The sequence below is a fragment of the Mycteria americana genome, chromosome 24 (genome assembly GCF_035582795.1).
Source record: "Mycteria americana isolate JAX WOST 10 ecotype Jacksonville Zoo and Gardens chromosome 24, USCA_MyAme_1.0, whole genome shotgun sequence".
In the NCBI taxonomy this organism is placed as follows: Eukaryota; Metazoa; Chordata; class Aves; order Ciconiiformes; family Ciconiidae; genus Mycteria; species Mycteria americana.
Genome location: NC_134388.1, coordinates 3,246,844 through 3,267,403, shown reverse-complemented (window position 1 = coordinate 3,267,403; position 20,560 = coordinate 3,246,844). Strand labels below are relative to the sequence as shown.

At 62.0% G+C, this 20,560-nt stretch overlaps 4 protein-coding genes across 9 annotated transcripts in view; 2 read left to right on the top strand and 2 right to left on the bottom strand.

The window, feature by feature from the left end:
- Positions 1 to 751: 751 nt before the first annotated feature.
- HDGFL2 (HDGF like 2) lies at positions 752 to 12,566 on the bottom strand. Of its 4 annotated transcripts, none has more exons than XM_075524584.1 (16): positions 12,374 to 12,562; positions 9,536 to 9,612; positions 9,315 to 9,453; positions 7,229 to 7,408; positions 6,680 to 6,796; positions 6,440 to 6,511; positions 6,051 to 6,198; positions 5,753 to 5,828; positions 5,369 to 5,654; positions 4,583 to 4,677; positions 3,981 to 4,051; positions 3,536 to 3,606; positions 3,202 to 3,303; positions 2,891 to 3,104; positions 1,918 to 2,041; positions 752 to 1,708 (listed from the first exon to the last, which is right to left on the bottom strand). In XM_075524584.1, the coding sequence occupies exons 1-16, from the start codon at positions 12,443 to 12,445 to the stop codon at positions 1,615 to 1,617; spliced, it is 1,938 nt and encodes a 645-aa protein (XP_075380699.1). In that variant the 5' UTR covers positions 12,446 to 12,562; the 3' UTR covers positions 752 to 1,614. The 4 variants fall into 4 exon arrangements, with proteins under 4 accessions (XP_075380699.1, XP_075380697.1, XP_075380701.1 ...); XM_075524582.1 differs by having other exon boundaries at positions 752 to 1,711; positions 12,374 to 12,552; XM_075524586.1 differs by lacking the exons at positions 9,315 to 9,453; positions 9,536 to 9,612 and having other exon boundaries at positions 12,374 to 12,566.
- Positions 12,567 to 13,597: 1,031 nt separating this feature from the next.
- UBXN6 (UBX domain protein 6) lies at positions 13,598 to 20,419 on the top strand. Of its 2 annotated transcripts, none has more exons than XM_075524590.1 (12): positions 13,598 to 13,897; positions 15,298 to 15,556; positions 16,045 to 16,199; positions 16,571 to 16,632; positions 16,776 to 16,907; positions 17,511 to 17,608; positions 18,015 to 18,090; positions 18,177 to 18,261; positions 18,528 to 18,747; positions 18,852 to 18,982; positions 19,614 to 19,759; positions 20,270 to 20,419. In XM_075524590.1, exons 2-12 carry the CDS (start codon positions 15,474 to 15,476, stop codon positions 20,396 to 20,398), a joined length of 1,317 nt encoding a protein of 438 aa, XP_075380705.1. In that variant the 5' UTR covers positions 13,598 to 13,897; positions 15,298 to 15,473; the 3' UTR covers positions 20,399 to 20,419. The 2 variants fall into 2 exon arrangements, with proteins under 2 accessions (XP_075380705.1, XP_075380706.1); XM_075524591.1 differs by lacking the exon at positions 13,598 to 13,897 and adding an exon at positions 14,826 to 15,031.
- LOC142420542 (uncharacterized) lies at positions 13,897 to 15,286 on the bottom strand. Its single transcript, XM_075524593.1, has 2 exons — positions 15,014 to 15,286; positions 13,897 to 14,826 (listed from the first exon to the last, which is right to left on the bottom strand). The coding sequence occupies exon 2, from the start codon at positions 14,774 to 14,776 to the stop codon at positions 14,129 to 14,131; it is 648 nt and encodes a 215-aa protein (XP_075380708.1). The 5' UTR covers positions 14,777 to 14,826; positions 15,014 to 15,286; the 3' UTR covers positions 13,897 to 14,128.
- HNRNPM (heterogeneous nuclear ribonucleoprotein M) overlaps positions 14,195 to 20,560 on the top strand; it is a 115,363-nt gene continuing 108,997 nt past the window's right edge. For both annotated transcript variants that reach the window (XM_075524580.1, XM_075524576.1), the window contains exon 1: positions 14,195 to 14,207. The gene's annotated coding sequence lies outside the window, so the exon portion shown is untranslated. The remainder of the gene's footprint in view (positions 14,208 to 20,560) is intronic.

The window sequence follows — 20,560 nt, the reverse complement described above, 5'->3', positions numbered from 1 at the left end:
GCGGCACCACCCCGCCAACCCCCCAAAACCTAGGGGTGCCCCAAATTCAACCAGCCGCAGCCGTCGCCCCGGGCCGTGCGAGGGTCTGAAACCCTGCTGCGTCCTCGGTGGCACCAACACGGCTCTGCTCGCATTCACGTCCGTGTCTCGGTGTTATTCTGTGTCGTGTCCCCCCCCCCCCGGTGCTGCCATCTGCGACCATGGGGGCTGCCACAGCCAAAGGCAATGGGGGAGGTTTCGGGGGGACGGACAGACAAACCTCCTATCATCTGCCTTTAAATCCCCTCCCCGACTCAGGGTGATGTCCCAAGGGGGGGCTCACACAAGTGCAGGGCTTAACCAGCCCCTCCTGGGGTGCGGTGACATGTCCCTGTGTCCCCGTCCCCCTGCCCCAGCGTCAGGGGCCGGGTTGCTCCCCGTGTCTCTCCGCGTCTCCCCAGCCCAAGGATGGGGCTGAGCCCCCGGCCCGCCCCGGGCAGCAGCACCCATCTCCCCCCATCTCCCCCCCCGCCCCCCGCCTCCCGCTTCCCGGCAGTTGGGCAAGAGGCACGCGGGGCTTTTTTTTTTTTTTTGGGGGGGGGGGGGGGGGAGTTTATTTGGGTTTTGTTTACGGAGGGCAGGAGCATGAAATCAGCCCTGCGAAAAAAAAATAACCCTCTCCCCAGGGCAGAGTTACGGCAACAGCAGCCTCAAAGCGGGGTCAGGGCATCCTCCCTCCGCCCCGGCACAAACAGGACTCAAGGACGCAGCGTCTGGTTGAGCTGGGAACATCTTTATTTTACATGTACAAAAGCTTCGGATCTTTGCAAAAGAGCACAGACAGACAGACAAAGATGCTGCCCAGCACAAGGCAGGATGCTGCCACGGTTCGGTCCCTCCCTGGCCAAGATAGGAGAGAACACACCATTTTTACTCTGTTTTTAACCCAAAAGCTGGTGGCCCAGCCCTACCGCTGCCCTGGAGCAGAGGGACCTGGCTCCAGCAGCTGCCTCCGGCCGGAGAGAAAATGATGGTGGGGAACGGGGCTCGGAGAAGCCCCCGTGTCCAAGGCAGAGCCCAGCACAGGCGCCGGAAAATCAAGCAGAAAGCAGCCCGGTTTGGCCGTCCCGCTCCCCTTGCCAGGGCCCGGCCGGGACACCCATGGGTGCCTGGTCCTGGCTCGTAGGGTGGGCCAGGGCCAGAGGGAAGGGGGGACCCGTGGGGACGTTTTCCAGTCCCGGCCCTGGGCAGGGGGATGCTCCTGCCCTCCCCTCGTCACAGTCAGCGATGCCTCAAGAAACAGACACTAGGGCTCCTTGTGTTTTTCATTAAAAAACCCTTTATATTCATTTCATGTCGGTTGAAATCACAAGAAATTAGGTAGGAGGGAAAACCAAAACAAAAAAACCAACCAAAACAAAAAAAATCAAAACAAAAAAAAAAAGAAGGGACAAATACAGACAACCAGCACAGCCCCCGCCACGGTCGGTGCTTTTGCGGGGCCGGGGGCACAGGACAAGACCTAGGACATCAGCTACTGTGTGACTTAGTGAAGTAACTCAAGCAGGGGACGAGGCAGAGGCCGGTCTCCCTTCGTAGACCCTCCGCCTCCTCCTCCGGGCGGGAGCCGCTTCCTCAGCTCTCCTCCACGTCATCCACAGCCTCTGACTCCCCGCGAGCCCTCTCCCGCTCCGGCCCGGCTCGCTCGACCTTGGGATAGTCCTGCACGCTGCTGGGGGAGAGCACAGGCATCTCAGCGAGCGTCTTCCCTGCCCGTCTGCCTGCCCCTCTCCTGCGCCCCAGGCTCCTTCCCAAGCCGGGAAAAGCCGGACACAACCCATGAGACCCCCCCAGATCATCCCTGCAAGAGCCCAGCTGGGACGCGCATCAGGTCCAGGGGAGCTCCCAAGCCCCCAGCTCTGCCCCGCGCACGCTCACTTGTTGTGGGTCTCCTCGGCGGACGCCTCCGGCTCTCCGGCTCCCGGCCCCTGGCTTTTGTCCTTCTCCTCTGTGCCCTCCGCTTTTTGGGACAGGGATTCACCATTCACAGGACCCGACAAGTCTAAAGGGAAGAGAGAGGCTCAGACACTCGGGTCCCCATGGCGGACCTCGTCCACCCTGACCCACGAGGGGCTGAGCAAGCCGAACACCCATGGCCACAGGTTGTCCCCATCCAGGCAAGGGACACCCAGCTGAGGCCGAGGGGACCCCAGGTCTGGCCTGACCCCGGCAGCTACGGGAAGGGCCCCAAAGACTCCATCCCCCAAGCCCAGAGGCAGGCATCAGAGCGGATTTTCCCCATCAGCTCCTCCGGGAAGGCTCTTGCAGCATCACCAGGACATCCCCAGGCAGGGACCTGGCTACGAGGGTGGAAGATCCCAGTCACCAGCCGCCTGCGCAAGAGCCTGAGCCAGCGTCCAAGGGCGTCTCCGCATTCCTTCATCTCCCTGGTGCCTTGGACCAGCTCTCAAGCTGGCAGCGAGGAGCCGTCCTGGCCCAAAAATCAGCCCAGAGGCACCCAAAGGCAGGGCGTGGGCATCGAGGTTTGCCCTCTGTTCTCACTGCCGTGAGCGTTCAATATTCAGTCCTTTCCCACTCTTGGCACTCCAGCGAACAAGGGACTGGAGGTGCCACGCGTGGCTGCCGATCCCCTCCACCACCGAGGCCAGGAGCCACCCCTGTTCATGTCCCCGGTCCCCAGTGGGACGTACTGTGTCCCTGTTCGCGTCCCCGGTCCCCAGCGGGACGTACTGTGTCCCTGTTCGCGTCCCCGGTCCCCAGCGGGACGTACTGTGTCCCTGTTCGCGTCCCCGGTTCCCAGCGGGACGTGCTGTGCCCTGAGAAGAACCCCGGGATCGCTACGTGCCCGGACAGAGCAGGGAACTGCCCTGAGACACGCAGGGAGCCTTACCAGCATTCGTCTCCTCTTCCCCCTTCTCATTCCGTGTCTCCCCTCCCGACAGCTTCTCCTGGCCCTTCTCTGCCTCCCCCTTGTCCTTCTCAGGCCCGGCTTTGTTGGCTTTCTGGATCGCCTCCATCTTTGGTCCCAGGACGCGCGACTTCAACCGGGTGTAGACTTCGGCAGCTTTCTCCATCACGTCCTTGTTTGCTTTATAGCGACGGATCTGCACCAGAAAGAGGGAGGAGGGACGCCCTTAGAGCTGGGGTGACCCAAGCACGCTCCTCGCTCCCTCCAGGCAGGGACTCAGCCCTCTGCCCTACCTTTTTCAGCGTAGCCACCACGTCGGTGTGCTTCTGGAGGATGTGAGAGGTGACCTGGAGCGTGCCCAGCTCCTCTAGCGCATTCAGACACCGCTTGATGTCCTGCAAGGATGGCACCAAGATCAGAAGCTGCCTGGAAGTCTCCCTGTGGGCACCTGGGGCAGCGCTGCGTGGAGCACGGTCCCCCGATGCCACCCAGCACCCAGAAAGGGAGGAGGAGGCGCAGCCAGGCTGAGCACCCCCGGGTATCGCAGCCGGGCAAGGCTCACGCGGTGGCCGAGGGCACGACAAGCGGGGACCTCCCAGGCCAGGCCAACCGCTCTCGGGCACTCACCGGGTTATCCACCTTCAGGGCAAACTTGATCTCGCTGTGAAGTTTCTGAAGTTTCTCTTCGACTGTGGGCTCTGGAGCAGCAAGAGAGACAGGCCAAGGCATCAGGCCACTGGAGGAGAGCACGGCACTGCCCGGAGCCCGGGACCTCTCCCCCAGCAAGGGTTTGGTTTCCTCCTGCATCTCCAAGGTCAAACACAGCCCCAGGGGCCTCTCTGACGAGGATGTGTCGGGGTGTGCCAAGATCAGGAGGGGATGTATATAGATAGGGAAGCTCGCTGTCTCTGCACACCCTGTAAATACTTTCCTGCACGATGCCGGGACCACAGCAGTGCTGGGAAGGGCCCTGTGGGAAAGATCCCTCCCCTTCCTCGGGACGGGGGAACCAACCCTGGATCCCTTCTCTCCCTCTCCTCTCCTCTGTGACAGCAAGCAATGACTCTCTCACCCTTTTTCTTCTCCATCCTCCTTTCGGGGATCAGGTCAGATTTCTTCCGGCCTCGTTCCACTTTCAAAGGTCTGTGGGAGGCAAAGGAAAGAGATAAGATTATTCAGGCGAAACCACCTGCTCGCTGCTGGGCTAACAAGAAGGGTGACGGCACACATCGGCACATCCCCCCGGGCCTGCCCAACGGTGCAAGCCAGGCAGCAGAGCCCTGCCACGCTCCACCCACGCTTTCACACACATCTCCCGGCTCGCAGGCAGACAGGAGCCCTGAGGCAGCAGCTCCCCCATGCCCCAGCTTCCCGGGATTGCAGAAAGGCAAGAGCCCCAAAGCGATACCCCAAGGATCTTCCCCTGTGAGACGGAAAACACCAGGGAAGCTCAGCCTGGTGCCCCCCGACACCTCCTCCAGCCCCTTCAGCTCTAGGAGACAAGAGGGGAGGAAACAGCCCGGCCCCTCCACGGGCGCTGCTGGCCCGGGGGCAGCCCCACGGGGAGCCCCAGCCCCAGCCCGGGGTGTCAGCCGGGGCGGGCTGGGCAGCAGCGGGGGAACGGCCCTGTCCCCAGGGGAAGAAAGCGCCGATGCGGGGAGAGGAGATGCTGACTTGTTCCGTGGTTTCTCCTCTGCTCGGCCCCTCTTCTCCTTCTGATTCGGTTTCCTTGACAACTCCGAGGGCTGCTTCTTCGCCGGCTTCTTTACCTTGGAGGAGAGAACAATGCAGGCGAGAGCGGCAGAGCCCTCCCCGCCGTGGGAGGGAGACGGTGCCCCGGCCCCGGCTGGGCACGATCCAGCACCCATCACACCACTGCTGCAAGTCGGTTTGGGTGCAGGGGCAGCCCCCGTACGGGATCAAAAAGGACTTGGGTGTGCACACAGGGGTGTGCTGCTCCAAAAGTAAATACCCTGGTACCTAAAGTGGCCCACCCAGCCTGCAGTACCCGACTGGCATCCTTCCAGACCTCAAGATCTTCGGGTCGCTTTCCTGGCTCCCCCTCCCCAGGCTACAAGGCGACCTTGCCTCTGCCCACGGGCAGCGTGGTTCCTATGAGCCGTCTGCAACCCTTCCCTGGGCTTCAGCCGAATCCGGCTGATGCTCCTGCAGGCTCCAGGGAGGGCAGTGGAGCCAATCCGATGACTGCGGTGGGAGGGAGAGCATCGTGGCGATGCGAGACCCACAGCTGGATGGGACGTCCTGGGCCAGGAGAAGAGCTCCCATTTACAAGGCACGGATGCGCCTACGGACACAACCCTTCCCAGTGCTCCGTGGGCCATCCCAGCGTAACGCCAGACTGAGACAGCAAGTCCCTGCCTCTCCTGGAGGTCCCTGCTGGCCTGACCCGAGAGGACGGGCTGTCTGTTTGTCCCCAGCTCCCCACGGCTCTGCACTCACCTCTTTCTCCAGCTCCAGTTCAGAGTCCGAGGAGGATGGGGCCTTGGCCCGACCTTTCCGGCCCTTTTTGGCCACTTCGTCCTCCGCACTGCTGTCTGAGTCCGAGTGCATCTCCTCGCCCTTCTCTGCTTTCTCCTTCCTCTTCTCTTTCTCCTCCTTCTCCTGCTCCCGGAGTCGACGGATCTCTTCCTCCTGCTCCCTCTTCCTCTTCTCCTCCAACTCCCGCCGTCGTTCTTCATCTCGCCTCTTCCACTCGCTGATGCGGTCCACGTCGCTATCGCTATCGCTGCAAAGGACAGAGCACGCTTGGACCCCTGGTGCGGAGGGAAGGTGGGTGACCCTCCAGCCCAGCCCCGAGGGTGACAGTGTCCCAGCTGATCTCACCTGTCGCTGCTGGAGCTGGTCGGGACACGCTCGGGCTTCGGTTTCCTGCCACGGGGCTTGGGAGGGGGTTTCTCAGCTGCAAGACAACGGGGAGATGTTCAGCAGGAGCCCTGGTTGTCCCTCTGTTAAAACAGCCCCAAATCATGGGGGCAGAGGGATCTTCAGATACGGGCTGGAAGGTGTCCACAACAGAAGAGGACCCCAGAGCCTCAGGAGCCCCCAATCTCACACGCTCTCCAGTCCCCGGAGGAGGCCAGCATTGGCCCAGCAGTGGTGGAAGAAGCCTCCTTGGCGTTACCTGGCTTCCTGCCCCGCGGAGCCTTCTTCACAGACACGTCCGAGTCTGAATCGGAGTTGGAGTCCGACTTGGTCATGTCCACCGTCGCGTTTCCCATTTCTGAATCCGAGTCCACTTTGGAGTCTGAGTCAGAGCCGGACTCCACTTTCTGCGGGCATAGAACGGGGTTGGACCGGGGAGGCGGCAGCGGCTCAGCAGCGTACCCCAAAACACGGCAGCACGGGGCACAACCGGGTCGCTGAGGCATCAGCGAGGTCCCTCCTAGCGCTGAACCTACACCCAGCCCACGGCAGAGCCCTGCCACCCACCGGCCCCCCCTCCAGGCAGCACAGACCCCAGACTCCTCTCCAGCTTCCCTCCCGCCGCACTGCAGACCAGGGGTCTTTTACCTTCTTCTTCCTCCCCCCTGCCGGCATCCTCCGGGGAGCCCTGGCCACTGGCTTCTTCTCGGGAGTGAAGTCCTGGACGAAAACACAGATATGAAGAAATGGGGAACGGTCTCATGATGGTTTCAGAAGCCAGTCAGGTTCCCCTAAGCCACTGCCCCCCTGGACGGCGATGCTCTTCCTCCAGCCCTTTCCCCACCGCCCTGCCAGCCTCCATACAAGCATATCCCAAACCCCTCTCACCTGATCACTGTTTTTTTCCGACTCAGAAGACGTTTCCGAGTTCTCCTCTTCTGTCAGGGAGGGGCTGCCCTGATCCAGGTCACTGGAGGATTTCCGGGGCCGTTTTGCCACTGGCATCTAATATCCGAGAAGTGACAACGTGAGAGAAGCCCGCTCCCCCTCCACCCACAACAGAAAGCCAACGCCTGCTGGGAAGGGGCTTTCCCCAGCTCTTCCCAACTGGCCCTGCAAGAGCGGCCACGTGCACTCAGAAGAGATCCGCAGCTCCAGTCTCTCCTCCTGGCTGCAAACCACACCAGGACTCGGCTGTCCCACCACCTCACAGACCACACGAGACAGCTTGCGAGACCCCCGGACATGCACCGAACCCCATTTCCCACCGGAGAATCCAGAGGGAGTTGATTACTTCACCGCCTCCGGCCACGGTGGGTTTGACATGCTGCATGGTGGACGAAAGCTCAGTGGTGGACCCAATGACCGTATCAACGTCCTCCTGACCAGGACACCCTCCCGTCCCCGCTGCGTGGAACCGCCTCAGCCCACACTCACTTTCATAGCCAGCGATTTCCGCTTGAGCCCGCTGTGGTCGCTGCCTCGATCCGAGTCCTCATCGCTTTCCATTTTCTCCGTGGCGACTGCAGCCATGGCAGCGTCTTCCTCATCGTCACCCGCATCGCTTCCCCCCATCGGGTCGTTCTCGGGAACGTCGCTGTCAGAGGAGCTCGCAGGCTAAAGACAGCGGAGATGAGAGTTGCGTTATCGCCCCGAGGGGCCTGTGGCATATCGGGGGGAGAGGAGAAGGGGCACAAAAGGGTGACAAGCGATGGACAGCAGCGCTGAGCAGAGAGGTGTGCGTGCAGGGGAGCATGCGGCAGCCTCCCCTCCCGGCACAGAACCCTTCGGCGTGGGCAGGGGGACAACGTGACCAGCCCTTCAGTGAGGACACTCAGTTGACCCCCTTCTAATTCCCCTGCACCCCCTTCCCAAGGCCCCTCACGCACCACCCCGAGACCACCAGCAACACCTTCCCTCCGGATCCCCCAGCTCGGCTTCCACCCGCTGCTGCCGCCTCGCTCCCCTCTCCCCGCCATCCTCACGCTCTGCCAAAGACCCCCGGAGAAGCCCAGACCTGCCAGCCCCTCCTGGGCGAGCGGACCCCAGCCCTCCTCTGCCCTAACGGCGCCAGACAAGCAGGGCTGGGTGGCTCAGTTCAGCCTCTCCTCCGGCGTCAGGGAGCAGCCGTTCTCCTCTGGTGGGCTGGCCACCAGCCCTCGACTCGGGTCAGACCTCTTCCTTCTCAGATGGCTTCACCCCACAGCACATCACACACCTTCCCCACGGGAAAGGTCCACACAAGAAGTCCAGCGTGGCGGCCACCACTCTTCCCAGTTGGGATCTCCTGTGTCCTGCTCCCTCACTCCCACGTAGGGAAGGTCTCCTGGCTTCTCACCAGCCCATCCTGAGGTTCCTCACGCAAGGACATCGCACCCAAGGGGTTTCCTAGAGCTGGGATTCTTCCAATGATGGAGCCTTCCTGCTGGAAAGCCTCTCCCCATCCTTGACTGTTCCTGGCACCTCTTTCATTTAGGTCACAAAACCAAAAAAGACCTCTACTTCAGTCTCTTCTTCTGCTCCTCCAGGCATTTTGGCCACAAAACGCAGTTGGCGTTGGTGAACCCTCAGCCTTGCTGGGGCCGTTGGCATTGCCTCGGTCCCTCAATCACAGCAGGCTCTTCACCAACAGGTTTCTTACCCCTGCTGGGAGTTCACGGTGGAGTCCCTGGAAAAAGCGGGTGCTGCCTCCCTCACCATCACCAACCTCCCGCCCAACAAGCTCAAGTTGTTCTCCAGGTTTTCAAGCATCTCCGTGGTCTCACCTTACCCTATGTCTGCGGTCTGGGGTCCAACCATCTCCCACAGCTACTCAAACCACATCCTCTCTCCTGCACTGGCAGCAGCACAGCCGGGGGGCTCATTCCCTGAGCCTGCCTACCTCTAGACCACCTTGTCCTTGTAGCTCACCTTAAAAACCTTCCTCTGCCTCTTCAGACCAACTGCCTATGAAGCTGCTTTGGACGCCTTCTTTGAAGATCGCTATACAATAAATTGTATCACACAATTATGGTTACAAAATGCCCACGCAAGCAATTTCAGCAAAGAGCCGTCTCCCGGCCTGCTCTGAAGCCCGCTGAAGGAGCAGCCCAGCGGCTTTTGGCTCAGGACCTCAGAAATGGATGAAGAGGGGGACTGCCCAACACCACACACGCAGGTCCGGGAGCCGGGGACGAGCAAGCCTCAGGTTCTCACTCCGACAACGAAATCCTCCGTGGTTTTGGACAAGCGGCACAAAGCACATCCCCGGTTCCACCTTGAAGATGGGGTAAAGGCATCTTCCTCCAGAGGAGGAGCAGGAGGAGGAGGAGGAGGAGGAGGAGGGCTGACTCCCTCAGGAAGGGAGAGGGCAGGGAAGGGAAGCTACTTCAACCCCGAGAAAGCCGATCTGCGAGCTGGAAGCGCACAGGCACCGTAGCAATGAGAAGCAGAAAAAGGAGGAGAGCGACTCGGAGGAAAGGAGGCGGGGGTGCCGGCAGCCCACGTCCTCGCTGCCCCCCCGCCACGCGAGGCCCGCACTCACCGGAGGGGCACTGTAACTGGCGTGAGGGTTGTTCTGGATTTCCCACAATCCCTCGTTGAAGCCTTTTCTCTTGTTTGGTTTCCCATATTTGTCTTTATATTTTTCGTAAGGGAAGAGATCTTTAGGGCCTAAGAAGGCGCTGGAGAGAAACAAAGCAGAGGTGAGCCCGGAGCAGAGGCAGCGGGGCAAAAGCCCAGAGAGGGGAGCGAGGCAGCGCTTACGTCTCGTGGGTGCCGAAGAAGAAGATGGGGTACTTGTTCGGTGGGGGTTTCACAGCGCCGTCCGCGATGTCATCGATCTGAAAGGAAACCCAAAGCAGGAGGTGGTCAGAGAGAGTGGCTTGAGCACGTCCTCTGGGAGGCACGTCAGCCCCGGCTAGCAGCGTCGGCCTCCGGCACCCGCACCCGCTTGGAGGCAAGCACGGCAAGAAAGCACCCGGACGGGGACCTTGCTACGCACAAGAGTCCCACTGCGGCATCGGGGCCCGGCGGGATCTCTAGAAGAGTAACAGAAGGGATCCGGCACGGATGCTCTACGGCTAGAGCTCGGCGCGAGGTCGTCTCTCCGCTGCCGGGCTCAACGCCCAGGGAAACGCGGGCCTTGTGCTACTCCCCAGAGATCCATCGCACGAGCCGCCTCGGGGGGGGACGCCCGAGGGAAGCCCCCTCCAGCCCAGGGTGGGGGGCGATTGCTCCAACGGGGCAGCCTGAGGGTCCTTCCTGGCTGGAGACCGGCCGCAGGAAAAGCCCCGCTGCCAGCGGAACGCGTGGGCCACCCCGTCTTCTTCCCACGCGCGGCTCCAGCGCCCGTCTGTCTGCTCCACGTGGTCTGGGCTGCGGGCAGAGCCGCAGGCGGGAGCCTTGGGGTGTGCAGGGGCTGCCCCGCGTGCCGGGGAGGTCTTCGGGGCAGGGGGGAGCCTTCCCCAAAAGAGCAAGCGAGCTAAAGCAGGAGGGGTTGCAGACGCTGGCAGCGCGAGGGCTCTCCTGGAACGACCGAGTCCTCTCGGCGCCAGGCCAGCCACGACAGCGCGGGGACGGCATCCTAGATCTCACGGCGTGGTGCAGCCAAGCATCGTTGTCTCCGGCACCCTGAGCCTCCCCGGTACCTGCCGGCCCCGATCCCACATGGTTTCCACCTGCCAGTCTCTTGCCATCGGACACCTTCAAGCAGATGAACCTGCCTCGCCCTCAGCTGCCGCCGGGGACCACCGCAGACCCCCATCCGAGCCCCCGAGCCGCCTCGCGCTCCCCGGTGAGCACGTCCTACGCCGGCCCCCGCTCTGCCCGCTCCTCCGGGTCTCCTCCAGGCACCACCACAGCACAACGCTGTCACCTGGCCGGCGGGACCAGTTGTCCCCCGCCACGCACGCTCCATCACCCCATCCGCACCCCTCAAACTGCACCGGCACCCTCCGATCCCGCACCTCGCAAGCACTCGGCCACAGCCCCCCGCACGTGTCACACCCAGGGGCTGTCCCCAGTGTGTGCGGCCCCGTCCCCACCAAGGGACACAGCCCCGGACCCCGGCTCTGTCCCCCACCTCTCCCCAAACTCAGGCCTCCTGCCTCTGTCCCGAATGGGGGACAGAGAGTGGGTGACATCCAGGCTGGGAAGGGGAATGGGGGTCTCTGGAGGGGCAGGGCCCTGCTGGGCAGTGGGAGGATGAGGATGAGGATGGAGGGCAGGGGGCAGGACTCCTCCGGGGTGCTGGGGCAGGGGGTGGGCTGTGAGGGACACCCCCAGGGGGTCGGGGTGCCTGGAGCACTCAGGGTGCAGCAGAGGAGGGGGGTGGCAGGGGTCACCCCAGCAGGACAGAGGGTCCCCAGGCCAGGGCTCCTGGTGGGTGAAGCAGGGCTGAGGCCCTGCGCGGTTACCCCGAGGGGGTCAGGGTGTCCCCTGGGTGCAGGCCCAAAGGGACTCAGGGTGCCACTGGGACAGGAGAGAGGGGTCCCGGGTCCCCCCGCACGGGGTTGTCAAACACCCTCCTGGTGAGGGGTCCCCCAGGTCTCCCCCACCCCTTGGCAGATACAGGCACCAGTGTGGGACCCCCCCTCTCTCCCTCGGTGTGGGTGCCAGTACGGGACCCCCAGCCTGGCACAGGATCTCCTCCCAGTACAGGTGCCAGTATGGGACCCCAATTCCAGTCCTGGACCCCCATCCTGGTCTGGGTTTCTCCATCCTGGTACAGGTGCCAACGTGACACCCACCTCCCAGGATCAAACCCCAGTGCCAGTATGGGTGCTGGTGTGGGACCCCCCACCCCAGCGCAGGACCCCATCCCAGTACTGGGCTCCCATCCCAGCATGGGTGCCCGTAGGGGATCTCCATCCCAGTACTAGGTCCTCATCCCAGTACAGGTGCTGACATGGGGTCACCCATTCCAGTACAGGATGGCCCATTCCCGTAGCAGGTCCCCATCCCAGTATGGGTGCTGGAATGGGAGCACCCATCCCGGTACGGGACACCCCATCCTGGTACCGGGTCCGCATCCCAGTACAGGTGCCGGTACGAGAGCTCCCATCCCAGTATGGGATGTCTCAATCCAGTACGGGTGCTGGGATGAGACTCCCCATCCCAGTACGGGTGCTGGTACAGGTCCCTCATGCCAGTACCGGGTCCGCATCCCAGGACAGATACCGGTATGGGTCCCCCGCGCCGCTACGGGACACCCCATGCCGGTACCGGGTCCCCATCCCGGAATGGGTGCCGTTATGGGATCTCCATCCCAGTATGGGTGCTGGTACAAGTCCCTCATGCCGCTACCGGGCCCCCGTCCCGGGACAGGTGCTGGTACCAGGTCCCCCATCCCGGGACGGGACACCCCATGCCGGTACCGGGTCCCCATCCCGGTACGAGTACCGTTATGGGATCTGCATCCCGGTACGGGCCCCTCATCCCGGAACAGGCGCCGGTATGTGTCCCCATCCCGGTACCGGCCCCTCATCCCGATACGGGTGCCGGTACGGGGATCTGCATCCCGGTACGGGATCTCCGGCCCGGCCCGGGCCGCGTCCCCCCGCCCCGCTGCGTCCCCCCGCCGGCGCGGTCCCGCGGTCTCACCCGGGCCGGCCAGTGCGGGTACCCCTTCATCTTGGCGAAGACGAGGTCTCCGGGCTTGAAGCTGTGCGGCATGGCGGCCGCGGGGCGGGGCGGCGGCGGCGGAGGCCCAGGCCGCGGGCAGCACCGGGCAGCGGGGCGGGGACGGCCCGGGCCGCAGGATGTCCCGCCCCCGCCCGCGGCGCCAGCTCCCGTTGGCTCGGCGCCACGTCGCTCCGCCGTCTCGTCCAATGGGAGCGAGGCGAGGGCACGGCGAGATAACGGGATTGGGCCGCGCCGACAGAGGCGCCGAGGAGGGGTGCGCTGAGGGGCGTGGCCAGAGGGGCGGGGGGGGCCGGGGCCGGGGCCGTGGGGGGCCGGGTTCGGGGTTCGGGGCTGGGCGGGAACAAGGCTGTGGGGTGGGGGCCAGGGGCTGGGGGTCAGGGCTACAGCGTGTGGGACTGGGCTATAGGGTGGGGGCCAGGGCTATAGGGTGTGGGACAGCGCTGTGGGGTGTGGACCAGGGCTATAGGGTTTGGGGCAGGGCTGTGGGGTGGGGGTCAGGGCTATAGGGTGTGGGCCAGCACTGTGGGGTGGGGGTCAGGGCTATAGGGTGTGCGACAGGGCTATAGGGTGAGGGCCAGGGCTATAGGGTGTGGGACAGCGCTGTGGGGTGTGGACCAGGGCTATAGGGTTTGGGGCAGGGCTGTGCGGCAGGGCTATAGGGTGTGGGACAGAGTTGTGGGGTGAGGGCCAGGGCTGTAGGGTGTGGGCCAGGGCTATAGGGTGTGGGACGGAGCTGTGGGGTATGGGTCAGGGCTATAGGGTATGGGTCAGGGCTATAGGGTGGGGGCCAGGGCTGTGGGCCAGGGCTGTAGGGTCTGGGTCAGGGCTATAGGGTGTGGGCCAGCGCTATAGGGTGTGGGCCAGGGCTATAGGGTGTGGGCCAGCGCTGTGGGGTGTGGGCCAGGGCTATAGGGTGTGGGACAGAGCTGCGGGGTATGGGTCAGGGCTATAGGGTGTGGGTCAGGGCTATAGGGTGTGGGACAGAGCTGTGGGGTGAGGGGTGAGGGCCAGGGCTATAGGGTGAGGGCCAGGGCTATAGGGAGGGGGCCGGGGCTGGGCCGGGCTGAGCAGCCAGGCGAGTGGCTGCAGGGACAGGGAGGCCAGGCCAGGCCCCGGGGCGAGGAGGGGGAGAAGGGCCCTGGGGCAGGGGGGGACACGGGGCACTCCGGGGGGGTCTGCACCCGAGGGCGAGCCCCGACCCTGCCCCGTCGTCCACCGCCACCACCTCGGGCCCCCCAGCCCGGGGACGCGGCTCCGGCGCTGCGAGGGCTCGCGAACCCCCGCCGGAGCTGTGCCCCGGGGCCGAGGGGTGGTCCCGGTGCGACGGGGCCCGTCCGGTGTCCGGTTGGGGTGGGTGGGAAGCGTCCCCGGGACCAGGACCGGGGAGAGCCGCTGGGCGAGGCGATGGGGGAGTCAGAGCTGCTTTACCTACCTTTGGATTTAAAACTGGGACTCGGTCCAGCTAAGCCGGAGCAAAACGGTGTAAGGAGCCTGCCTGAAAGCTTGCTTGCTTTTTAAACCTGGTTTTAACCCAATCTGGTTTCTCTCTGAGGTCATGGAAACGCAAACGGTTCGCTGCCCGCGCCGGGCTCGCAGCCTGGCATCGGAGCGGGTACGTGCGACGGGGTGGCAGCCGGAGCTCCCAGCACCCGGCAAGAGCCGGGGGGGACAAAACACAAACCACGCTCGGGGGAGAAATTATTTACAGGGCAATTATGGCCCTGGGGGAAGGCGAGTGGGGACGAACCGCAGGCGGTGTCTGGTGTGCGGCCGGCAGCCACAGGGGATGCGCACGGCGAGGGGAAATTCCTCCGGGCTTTGCGGGAGGGAATTCGTGAAGTACGGGGTGGCGGGAGCGGACAGGTCCTGGCAGGGGTCGTGTTTCTCCACGTCACCCTGAAAGCGAGGGCTCGCTCCTGCTGTGCCGTGCCGTACACCGGGCCGTGCCATACACCGGGCCGTGCCGTATCCCCACCGGGCTGTGTGTTGGCTTGCTGGCGGTGCAGAGCCTGCGGTGTGTGACCGGCGCTGGGACGGCGAAAACATCCCCGTGCAGGTCTCGGGGGACCGCGTGCTCTCCGCAGCATCTCCTGCGCCGCGGGCACGGGGGTCCCGGCGGTGCCGTGGCTCGGTGCGAGTGCCCGCTGGCGATGCAGGCGTGGGTCCGGCCTCCATCCGCGCATTTCTGGCTCTCGGTGCCGCTGCGGTGGCCCAGGCGTCGGTCCCCGTGCCGATGCCGGGCTGTCGGCCGAGTTGCCGCCACCGAAGGTGCGGTGCCAGGGTGCCATTTCCGGAGCTGCTGCCTGCCCGGGCGGACGCGCGACCCCCGTTTGGGCTGGGCGTCCTCCCCGTGCTGCCCATGGCGGTGGGGACGAGGCGGCCGCTTCCTCGGCAGCGACTGTCCGGTGTCCCTGCGAGAAGGAGCAGGAGGAGGAGGAGGAGGAGGAGGAGTTGCGCTGTGGAAATAAACCTCATGAAACCATCCGGCCCCAAGTTTTGAGCCCATCGGCCCGTCCCAAACCTGCTTTGCGGGGCGGGAAGCGAGGCCCCTGCCCGTTCTGGGGGGGCTGGCAGGTGAGGGAGGGCCCCCTCCCCTACCTGTGGGCCCAGGCAGAGGTAAGAGAAAAAAAAAATCCTCCCGTGTGTCAGCCGGCGGCTCCCTCAGCCCAGGCTGCGCCTCGGGGCCGGGCGGGGTTTGCTCCGGTGCCGCGGAGGGCCCGTTTCGGGCTGGTTTGGTCAGGCTGGGGCTGCTGGTTCCTCCCGGGGGCACCGGGGGGGCTGTAGAGCAGGGGCTGTAGGCCTGGGGGAGCCCGGGGGCCGTGGGTCGGGGCCGTGGGGGGCCCGGGCCCGCCCTCACACGCAGCCCCCCCCGTTCCCCTCAGGACCTCCCTGGAGGACCGCGGCGATCATAGAGTGGCGGGAGCCTAGAGCGGTGCTTGGGCCGGTGTGATGGACACGCCCCTTCCGGTGGCCGCGCTGTGGGCGGGGCGGAAGCGCGGGCGGGGCGCGGCGGTCCCGGTCCCCGTTCCGGTCCCGGTGCCGCCCCGGCCCCGCCGCCATGCGCAAGTTCTTCCAGGAGATCAAGGCCGACCTGAAGTTCAAGACCGCGGGGCCCGGACAGAAGCTCTCGGAGCCGTCCCGGTACGGGGTAGGGAGGGAACTCTCCGGTAACGGGGGGAGGACGCCGTTCCCGGGCGGGCCGGGACGCTGCCGGCAGCGAGCGGGGATGACCGGGCGCCCTCTGCCCCGCTGCCGGCGTCCGCGGGCCCCGCGGCTGCCCTGGGCCCGGTGCCAGCCGGTACGTGGGGGGGTACCGGGCCGGGGCTGCCCGGGGCCACCGGCCTGGGACCGACGTCGCCAGCTGCGGCGACCAGTGGCCGACGCTCACCTCAGCGCCCGAGCCGCCCGTCCCGCGGGGGCCGACACTCCCCGGGCAGCGATGCTGCTGCACCGGGGCGGCCGGTTCCCGCTCCCCGGGGGCACCGGGGCGGTAATTGCCGTTACGTGTCCATGGCCGCGTCCAGGCCGGCACGGTCGTGGAGCTGCCGTCGCCTCGGTGCGGTGGCGCGGGCACGAGCGGGGTCGCGGGGCCCGTCTCCTCCCGAGCTCCGCTGCTCCGTCCTGCCCAGGGTCCCCAAGGAGAAGCCGAAAGCCGAATCGGTGCCGAAGCCTCGTCAGGGACCGACGGATGAAGCGCAGATGGCGGCGGCCGCAGCGCTGGCCCGGATGGAGCTGAAGCCCAAGGCCAAGGTGCCCTCCTCCCAGGAGGCCATCAAGAACCAGGGTAGGAGCTCGCTGGCGGACGCGGAGCTGCTGCGCCGGCGCGGGGATGGGGCAGCCGGACGGCGGGGCTGGCTGGGACGGTTACAGCTCCACACCGAGCCCGGAGAGGGACGTCCCGGGTGTGCGACCGCTCAGGTGCAGCTCTCGAGGACGGCGTGGGGCGCAGCTGGGTTCTGCGACTGCTTGAGCGTCGTAGAAATGGGGGTCGCGCTTGACCGGGGGCTCTCAGGCCAGGGACGGAGCACCCGGGTGGGCGTTCGCTTCCCCAGGGCAGCGCTGGGTGGCCCCAAGCCCTCTGAAATCTGCTGGCCCTCTGAAATCTGCTGACCCTCTGCCCTCCCCGCCGCTGTAACCTGGGTTTCTCTCTCGTAGTGAGAAAAGAGCTGATGGCCGAGGCAGCTGCAAGCGAGAAAGAGTTCTCCACGGAGGAAAAGGTACGAGAGACGCTGCTGTTCCCTGATCAGCACCCTTGGGTGCTGCTGTCCCTCTCCTGTGCAGATGTGCCAGGGTATTTAAAAACAAAAACCCCACAAAACCATCCTGCGTTCAGTTCGGTGCCTGGGTTTGTCTCCTTTAGGATGTCGCGTCCCCGGACAAGGAAGGGGCAGCTGCCCCCTCTGTTTCGGGGGTCTATTTCATTTGCCCGTTGACCGGTGCAGTTGTAAGGAAAGACAAGAAGGAAAAGCACATCAGAGAAGCCATCCAGTCGGTAAGCGCCACGTCTGCCGGCTGCACGGCTTCCCTTCCGCCTGTTTTAACTCGGTTTGTGGCGTGGGTCCCCTCGAGCACTGCAGCAGTGACCTCTCCAACTCTCCGCCTTCTCCCTGTAAAATCTCCACCGTCTCCCCAAGGGCAGCTCCGTTCTGCTCTCGATGTACAAACGCCTGTCCGAACACCCTCCCCTCAGCTTGCTGGAAACGCTGAGACTGGGAACTCTGGCCCTGTGCTGGTTTTGGCTGGGACAGAGTTAGTTTTCTTCACGGCAGCTGGGATAGTGCTGTCTTTTGGATTTGTGATGAAAACAGTGTTGATTACACACTGGAAATGGCTAAACTGGGAAGCAGTGAATGAATTCCTTTGCTTGCACACACAGCTTTTGCTTTAGTTATTAAACTGGCTTCTTACCACGCGTTGTTTTTTTTTTTTTTTCCTCCCTGCTTTTACCCTTCTGATTCTCTCCCCCATCCCATTGCAGGGGGAATGAGCGTGGTGCTGAGCTAACGGTCAGGGTTAAACCACGACAGACCCACACACCCCTTCGTGCAGAGTAGCGTCAGCTCCCCCGTGACCAGCTTCTCTCCTTCTCCCCCAGTATTTCTCCGTAGACCCAGTGGCTGCCTCAATCATGGAGATTCACACCTTTAATAAGGACCGGGAGAAAGTACGAGTGGGCGTGGAGACCATGGCCAAGTAAGTGGGCTGCGCTAGTAGGACCGAGGTCGGAGGTAACTTGTCCTTTCCCTGCAAGGCTAGCAGGCAGGTGGATTTTCTTGCAGTGCTCCAGGCAAAGTCTGAAGAAAAGCAAAGCCAAACACTCAAAACAGTCTTAACTGTTAGTTAAGAAACAAGGTCAACATCTCAGAGATGTTTTAAGAGTTGGTCCACTAGTCCAGGAGGGTTGGAAGCTGCTGGATCAGCCGCCTCCATCTTCTGTCTGGCTCAGGCATGAAACACTGATGTATTTTACACTTTCCTCAGTTTTTCAGCTCTTTTATCTGTGAGAAATACTGTGAGGTCTCTGTCTCTTCTTACACCTTGGGGTAGCGTGTCCTGAAGTGCCTGCTTTGATCCATGCAGTGCATTCCTCTTTCTGCAGATACTTGGATAATATCTATCTCCATCCAGAGGAGGAGAAGTACCGGAAAATCAAACTGCAGAACAAAGTGTTTCAGGTGAGGTCAAGACTCCTGCAGGTGCTCTGCCTAGGAAAGTCCTTGCCTGGAGCAGACTACAGCTAAATTCTTTCCTTTTCTTCCAGGAAAGGATAAGCTGCCTGGAAGGGATACACAGATTTTTCCAGGCTATCGGGTTTGAGACAAAAACACTGCCTGTTCCAGGACAAGGCAAGAAATCTAAGTGTATTAAACTGGAGTCAGGAGTTTGAGTGGTAGTGGGACATCCCAGGGGAGGCTAGCGAGGCAGCTTTGCTTGTTGAGAACGCTCCACAGGCTGCAACAAAGGCTGTTACTGCAAGGCTGTAACAGAAACAGCCGCTCACCCTGCCGTCTCCCTGTTAAGCCATTACATTTTCTGGAGATCCTTGCCCTTATATTTCCTATGTTACTCATGTAGAGAACAAGAGACTCAAATCCTGTCCTTTTGGTTGTAGAGACCACAGAGGAGTACTACGTACTGAAGGAAGAAATGCTGACCAAGTTGGAAGACCTCAAGGACTACAAAGAGCAGCTTTTAAGCTCTGAGCCTGTGAGAGCCCAGCTGGATCGCCAGCTCTGTGTTTTTAAACCATCACCTGAAGCTGCTCGGTTTGAGCTACCGAATGACTTCTACAACCTCACTGCAGAAGAGATCAAACGAGAGCAACGGCTCCGGTGAGTAGGCTTAGAAGGAGGGCCCTGACTGCCCAGGGGGCACGTGATGCCAGCTAAGAGTCTTATACCTCTCCTTCATGCTAAAAATTGCTTTCCCTCTAAAGGACAGAAGCAGTGGAGAAGGCTTCGATGTTGAGGACAAGAGCCATGCGAGAGAAAGAAGAACAAAGGGAAATGCGGAAGTACAACTACACCCTGGTACGAGTCCGGTTTCCCGATGGATACATCCTCCAAGGTAAAAGACTTCTTACCCTTTCTTTGTACACCCCAAAAGCTTCTGAGAATACTTGTAGCGTAAGAGCTTGAATAATAAGCAGGCTTGAGGTGTGCTGAACACAGCTGGTAGAATAAAACAACAAAACCCAGAGTGGGGTAATGTTTCTCTTAAGAACTCTTCCCATCTCCAAGCCCTCCACCTGCCTCACCTGCACAGGGTTGGGACTGTAAGCCAGGGTTGAGTGGAGAGGGAAGAATCTCAAGGAGCTGTTAATTAAAGTGTGCTCTTCCCAGGCTACTGCGAGCAAGCTGGACTCATTAGAGCAGTTTGTTATAGTAACCAGCATGAGGTTGCCTGTGTGGTGTCAGGCTATACAACAGTATAAATCCTCTTCAAATTTTGCAGTAGAACTCTGGAAATCATTTCAGGCTTTGTTACAGGCTGGCAGGGGCTTGCAACAATTGAAGTAATATTTTTCTTTGGGGATTCTGCTTTTATACTTCTCAGCTGAATCGGGCTGTTTCTGTGTCACTGAAGTAGTTCATAAAGTTAGCATCAGTACGTTAGCCCCACGAAACCTACCACAAAAGGTTAGATTTGGTAAATGCCAGACTCTCTCTCAATCTCTCACCTTGTTTTCTCATGGCAGGGACTTTTTATGCACGAGAATCAGTATCTGCGCTCTACAACTTTGTGAGAGAAGCACTCAGAGATGACTGGCTGCCCTTTGAGCTGTTGGGACCCGGAGGTCTCAAACTGACTGATGAGAACTTGGCCTTCAATGAATGTGGGCTGGTGAGTAAAAGAAGATAGCTGGTACCTTCCACAGGGGTCTTCAGGTTGTTAAGAGTCATCTACTGCTCCTAACTTGGAGAAGTTTGTGTCTTCTGCTCTCAGTGCTGCGAGAGTTGCGCTCTGGCCCCTTCTTTTTAAGCTCAAGCAAAGAAGTCACTGCTTGAAGGCTTCTAGCTCAAGGCTAAGAGGTCTGTCTGGAAGGAACTGCAAGGACCTACCTCCTGTAGCAAACTCAGGTTGCAGTAGTTGCCAGCAGCTCTGTCGGAGGCTTAGCATCCACACCGGGAAAAGAGGGAAGGCAGCAACTGAGAGGCAAGCACAGCTCTACCACTAGGCTACCAACAGAAAGGCCAAAGCTCCCCTAAGGAGCTTCTTGCAGAAATCCACGCTTGTCCTTTTTAGTTGAAGTGCTCTTGCTAAGTTTTTCCAGGTCTGTGAACATACACAGCATGTTATGCGGTCAAAGTATAACATTGCTATAGCTTAATAACACAGCCTTTTCTGTTCCAGGTGCCCTCAGCCCTCCTGACTCTCGCCTGGGACGCAGCAGTCATGGCAGACATTCAGGCATCAGGAGAGGAGCAGCCAGCAAGCCCCCTGAAACCAGAACTTCTCTCCAGAGTCCAGACACTGTCATGAAATAAAGTGGAGTGGATTCAGTGCTGGTGGTTTTAGACGGTTCCCTCATTTTCCCATACAGACTGTTGGAGCTTCCAGCTGCGTGACCTCAGAAATGACTTTGGTTTTAGCTCTGCAGAGTGGGAGTCTAGATTCTGCCATGTCACACCAACCTTGTGGTCA

Coding starts and splice junctions, on each gene's coding strand:
- HDGFL2 (XM_075524582.1), bottom strand. CDS start 12,445: ATGCCGCACAGCTTCAAGCCCGGAGACCTCGTCTTCGCCAAGATGAAG. Junction 4,052..4,582: donor GAGGAGAAACCACGGAACAA/GTCAGCATCTCC, acceptor TGCCTCCCACAG/ACCTTTGAAAGTGGAACGAG. Junction 3,607..3,980: donor GAGGATGGAGAAGAAAAAGG/GTGAGAGAGTCA, acceptor TTGCTGCTCCAG/AGCCCACAGTCGAAGAGAAA.
- UBXN6 (XM_075524590.1), top strand. CDS start 15,474: ATGCGCAAGTTCTTCCAGGAGATCAAGGCCGACCTGAAGTTCAAGACC. Junction 15,557..16,044: donor AAGCTCTCGGAGCCGTCCCG/GTACGGGGTAGG, acceptor CGTCCTGCCCAG/GGTCCCCAAGGAGAAGCCGA. Junction 16,200..16,570: donor GGAGGCCATCAAGAACCAGG/GTAGGAGCTCGC, acceptor TCTCTCTCGTAG/TGAGAAAAGAGCTGATGGCC.
- LOC142420542 (XM_075524593.1), bottom strand. CDS start 14,776: ATGGGCAGCACGGGGAGGACGCCCAGCCCAAACGGGGGTCGCGCGTCC.